A 5938-nucleotide genomic window follows, 5' to 3' on the forward strand; every position below is an offset into this window, starting at 1 on the left:
ACTTTTTTCCGTCCGTTGCCATGGCAACAGGTGTTCGATTGATTTTTTTGCTCGACTTGGGGTGTTACACGTGAGTGCCGAATTTCGTCTTCCTACGTCGAAGTAAACGATCTGGACCCCATTCATTTTGGGATTTTATTTTATTTTATTTTTCTAGGTGGCGCTGTTGAGCCACATTTGCATTGAAGTGTATGCGGACCTTAGAATATCGAAATTTTTACCGGGCTATATGTGTGTGCCAAATTTCACAACTTTTCATGGATGTTTAGGGGGTCATATTTGGGCTCAAAGTTCTTAGAATAATAATAATAAACATTTCAATAACAATAGGGTCCTTCCATACTTCGTATGGCTCGGACCCTAATTACTCTGTGTGAGAAATGCAGAAATTAAAGATGCAGAATTTCCTTGTTAAACCACACAAACTACCGCATTTGGAGGCATTTCAAGCATAATCCTTCACACGGCATGAGCCCAAGAACACCAATAATACCAAATGAATTCAGATCACTGGTGCATCTAGGAGACAATTAAAGATTAAAGCTACAACACAAAGATTTGAGATGGACTGAGACAAAGAGGCAAAGAGAAGAAGAAGAACTTGTTTTTAACACTTAATGGACATGATGTGGCTAGTTTAATGATTCTATTTATTTTTACCAATGATTGTGTGCTAATGAAGCAACCATTATACAAGTGTATTATATTTTACAAGTATATCTCATTCGTATCTGTAGATCTTTAGGAGACACATACTCATGCAGTAGCAAACTTAATAGCAGACAGTAAGTTATGCACAACTAAGCAAGTGAAACATCTGCATCCAAGGCCAGACAGTGGAGAAGAAGGTACTATTATTCTGTGTTTCCAACAGTTTCATCTGTGGAGCAGGTTCCAACAGTTTCTGGTATAAAACATTGATCTCACTCTGCACAGACAGATTACTCCTCTGTCTCTGATGTGTGAACTACTGATGTGTGTTTGACTTCTTTCCCTTGCAAGATTAAAGATACTTGAACTTGGTTCAGCTTCGTCATTGTTTTTCTTATTTCTCTTTGGAAATTGGTAAAGGGGAAAATGTTTGATCTTATCGGCTGTGCATACACATCTGAAAGCCAAGGAGAGAGTCATGGAGTCCAGGAGAGACCACTAAGGAGAGCAAATGAGCCAGGAGCATGGAGAGCAGAAGCAATAGGGTCTTTCAACATTTTCTTGACTCTAGATAGCAAAACATTACGGACACATGTACAAACAAAAAAATATAAAAGTAAGAATGGAGACAGAGCACTAGGGGAATAAAATAGGAAAAATTATGATAATTTACTGTAAGGAAATAATGACTGAATAAATATATATATTATTTTTTGGGGGCTTTAAATTATTTAAATTCTTCTTGGCTGAGGGAACAGTATGTTGTGGAGTGTGAAAGGACGATATAGTAGAGCATGTTCAAAACCTCATTTACTCTGGCAAAGTTATTTGCCTTTCCAGCAAATGCAGCCACAAATGGGCCTCACAGATTGCTCCTTTGGATTTATGAACTAAATACATATTTTGTGTGCAGCCTCAGGGACATTTTATCTGTTTTTTTTTTTTTTAAAGGAAGCTCTTGCAGGCCATTAACCTCAATCTTATTTACACCACATCTCTGCTGGAAGTTCGTTTCACATTTAAACCACAAATTCCCAGCATTCACAACATTCTGATTTAAATGTCCTGATTTATATAAAATAAGAAGTAATAATAGAATTATAAAACCACAAGCATGCAGTGCTTGTATAATCATCTCAATGCTGCACTAAGACACTGAAGAGTCTCTTAGATAACACAAAACAAAGACATTTTATAATTCAGTGACACGTTTAGTAGAAATGCAAATGGACTCCACTCATTTCTGGTTTGATGAAAAAATATGGTTTTCCTTTATGAATGAAATCAGTCCATTTGCACTGTGAAAATGTTTATGTAATTCCTTGGTGGTTTTTTCATGGTTTCTCACTTTTTAATGAATGCATTCATTTCGAGTATACACATTTCCAAAATTTGCTTTGTATTCCAAAAAGACACACAAGAAAGGGTGTTATATGTACAGCAGAAGATTAAAATGTCAAAGTTTGAAAATCCATAAATCAGCTGGATGGATTGCACTGGATTGCTAACTAATAAGGAGTAAATGGAAAAAGAAAGTTAGGAACTAGACACTAAGAAGCAACCAGTATAAAGCTTTCACATCCCAACAGATGAGCAGCACTATAACAAGCACCCTTTAGTAAATAAAGGAAACAGCTGGTGAGCAAAGGGGAGATTTTAAATCATTACATCCTAATACATAATATAAAAAATATAAACATTGAGCGTTTATATCGCACAAAGGAAAAGAAAAAAGTGATACAACTAGTCTCAGTTAGTTCAGTTCACGCTATTATAAAGCAAAGGAGGTCTTTGATCTCATCCACAGTTTTAAAACATTATCCTAATCTTACACCTCATGAAGACTTTTCTATGAGGAAGCTGCTGCAGATTGAGCTTTGTCGCCACCATGTGCATAGATTTTAGCATTGCATCCCTTGATTAAGAAATTTTTTCAACACGCGGTTTTAACATCCTCAGCAGAGAGACTGAGTGAAGAAGGAAATGTCTGCTGCCTCAGCGCTGGAAGATGCATTTTATCCTCTTCTTGAATGTGTTGACAACTGATTATTACTTACATTGTTAATAACAGTTGTTAAATTGGCCTGGATTAGGCAATAGACAACCAAAAATCACTTAATTGTGGTTTTCAACAACAAAAATAGCATCTTTTCTCACGTATTGGAGCCGGATGAACCTGCAGTTTAAAGGTGGGGTTTGATCATCGAGTCCATGTGCTTTCTTACCTATTTTTTTTTTAAACAGTTCTTTTACCAGTTAAGTTAATTTAGATGCTTAAAAATTTACCCTATTTAACTCACAACAGATCTGTATTCATATAATAGCAAGATTGTGCAGTAATACTTCTTTTATAATCAAAAAGGACCATCATGTCAAGCTCCTCTGACAGTCTGCAGTTCACTTTGTCCACCCATGGAGACTCCATCCTTTGCAAAATGAATGTTCTGAGAGAAGAGCATCGCTTCTGTGATATCCAGCTCATCCTCGGGAGTACAAATGACTCTACTACCCAGCTTCTGCGCTTCCACGGTCACAGAGTGGTGCTTGCAGCATCCTCAGACTTTCTGCGCGATCAGTTCCTGCTCCATGAAGACCAGGCAGAACTGAGTGTGCGTGTAGTTTCCAGTGCAAGAGTTGCAAAGACATTGCTGCTGTCCTGCTACACCGGTGTCCTAGAGGTACAACACAAACTGCTTCACTGATCTCTGAGCAGATATCCAAACCAGTCCCAAAGTGCATTTTTCCTTTGTGTTTGTTTTGGTTTTTTTTTTTTATTGAGCAAGAGAAAGAGTGTTTGTTATGATATAAAAGTGATATGAAATGCTACTAATAACATGGCAAACATTATTACTCAGGGGTTGTAGCTTTTTTCATCCATGTTGTAAAGTGTGCACGTTTTGTTTTTGAATTTCCCATTTTTGCTCTTCATTATCTTGTTCTTGTTTTGCTTGTCTTTTCAGGTGCCTTTGAGAGAGCTGGTGAGCTACCTGACTGCAGCCAGTGCACTTCAGATGAGCCAGGTGGTGGAGAAATGTACCCAGGCCCTCTCCCAGTATCTGAACCCTGATCCTTGCTTAAAATTACAGAGATGCTCGAAGGAGAAGGAAAAACAACAGCTAGACAGAAACTGGCGAAGTTCCAGCTCTGGAAATCAGAGGGGAATGGATGCAGTCCAGCTCAGCACTAGCATCCTGGAATCAAATACTAAAAAAGAGAGAGCAGTCCTGAGTCAGCCTAAGTTGAATGTCAGCCAAGAAGCTGAGGTGGATGGTCAAGGACTGAGAGAGATAAGTGAGGACAGAAAGCTGGTCAAAGCTAAAATTGAGCTATCTGAAGATGAAGCATTTAAACTTCACACCTTGGAGTCAGAGGAAAGTTTTGACGTTGAGTCTTTTGACACAAACAACCCATTTCTTCAGGTTCAGTGTAAGTTACATCCTCCTGCTGTTTTCCAAGACTTTATTTCCTCAACAGCCTCCAACATTAGAAGCTCTACAGTTTGTAAAGAATTGATGGAAATCTCCCAGAAACAACATGAGCAAAGAGGAGGTCAAGCAGAAGAAGAAAACGTGTTGACAGTGGCTGCTCAGCTGCAAGATGGAGAGTTGATGGAGTCCAAACTATGTGGCCAATCGGGGACACATTTAGTAAAGATTAACTTAACTGCAGAGGATTCAGACAGCATAGTGGTCCAGAGGCCATACCTGTGCAGGAGGTGTGACAAAATCTTCCAACACCTGCAGAGCTACGTGGGCCACCTGAAGGAGCACAGACAGTTTCCATGTTTGGTGTGTGGGGAGAGCTTTTCTCAGAAGAGCAAACTAACTCGTCACATACATGTCCACACTGGTGTCAAGCCTTTCCGGTGTCCACTATGCCACAAGACGTTCACCCAGAAGGCCTTGCTGCAAGAACATCTTCACCTGCACACAGGAAACTGGTCCCATATGTGTGCCCTGCAGCTTACCCACAAGCCAGGCCTCAGACGCCAGCTGAGTGAGAGCAGGACTCTACCAAAGGTGCTCGAGGAGGGCAGTGAAGCAGAGTTAGCATGAATGTGGATGCCTTATAGATTTTTAGTTTCACTTTTTGTACAATTTATTTATTTTATTTATTAACATTGCAAAAATATTTGCAGAGAAAAGAAAATAGAAAAGACGATAAAACACAGAGAAGCAGATGGGTGTGGCACATATTTATCCAGGTGGTGGGCTGCAGGTCCACCAGCATCCAGGGAGAGCTGCTTGTGGTCCGACCGGTCCTGCAGCACACATGGAGAGCTCCTGGGGATCCTGGTGGAGGGCTGCTGATCCTCCAGCAGCCGAGGGTGAGCTCGCAGGTGGACCCGCTGCAGCCAGGGAGAGCCGCTGGGTCTCCAGGGTCCAGGGAGAGCCTCCGGTGGTCCGACGGGTCCTGCAGCATACATAGAGAGCAGTGTTTTGAGTTACCATATATCAAACCCAGAACACATTTAATACCCTTAACACGCTAAAATTTAAAATGTGTTTATTTCAAACAACATGGTACATCTATTACTTTTGTAAGTGAAACAACCCTTCTTATTACATGTACTTATTTCCACAAGCATGTATATCTCTATTTGAAAAGAAAAGGTGGAATAAGGAAATTAGGCATCATAACTCTTTTTATTTTTATTTATTTTATTTAATTGCTAGATCTAAAAAATCATTTGACCTCATCAGAAATGCTAATATTGCTTAAGTAGCATATAGGATGTGGCTCTATAATTACTTGTTTTCCAAAAGGAATTTTCTTTTGTTCCAAAAGTTTCTTGCATATTTCAGTTTTCAGATTTGACTCTGTTGGTGTGGTTCTTTGCTCTAACTGGGCAGGATTACTCCTCTGTATGTAATACTCTCTGTGTTTGTTATTCCTCCAAGAATCCTGTCTTTTGGTTGTTCCTCTGTCCGCCTGCTCCTGCTTCATGGCTGTGTGTTTAGGTACTACTTCCTCACCCTTCTGGGTTCTGACACTTTGGCTCAGTGCTTGAATGAGAATTTTATACAATTTTTTTTCTAGATAATTTTAAAATCCTCTAATCAGTTTGTCTGTAGTTGACAGCAGAATTTAAAGTCTCAGTCTATCTCATGTTTTAGCGCATTTGCAAAAATTCAGTCTCTACAGTTTTGTGCGAATGCCATTTGCACATGTGATTATTATTAATGAGTTATTTCTCAGAGACCGTCGTAAACCTTTGGATTGAGGAGTATAATCTCATCATCATACAAAATTATACATTTAAACATAGAAATCTGCATGACATCCT

At 39.3% G+C, this 5938-nt stretch overlaps 1 protein-coding gene across 1 annotated transcript; it reads left to right on the forward strand.

Annotated features, from left to right (window-relative positions):
- Nucleotides 1-3020: 3020 nt before the first annotated feature.
- LOC121630425 (zinc finger and BTB domain-containing protein 12-like) lies at nt 3021-4706 on the forward strand. The gene is made up of 3 exons (XM_041970708.1): nt 3021-3329; nt 3612-3942; nt 4159-4706. Exons 1-3 carry the CDS (start codon nt 3021-3023, stop codon nt 4704-4706), a joined length of 1188 nt encoding a protein of 395 aa, XP_041826642.1.
- Nucleotides 4707-5938: the final 1232 nt, after the last annotated feature.

The sequence above is a fragment of the Melanotaenia boesemani genome, chromosome 19 (assembly GCF_017639745.1).
Source record: "Melanotaenia boesemani isolate fMelBoe1 chromosome 19, fMelBoe1.pri, whole genome shotgun sequence".
In the NCBI taxonomy this organism is placed as follows: domain Eukaryota; kingdom Metazoa; phylum Chordata; class Actinopteri; order Atheriniformes; family Melanotaeniidae; genus Melanotaenia; species Melanotaenia boesemani.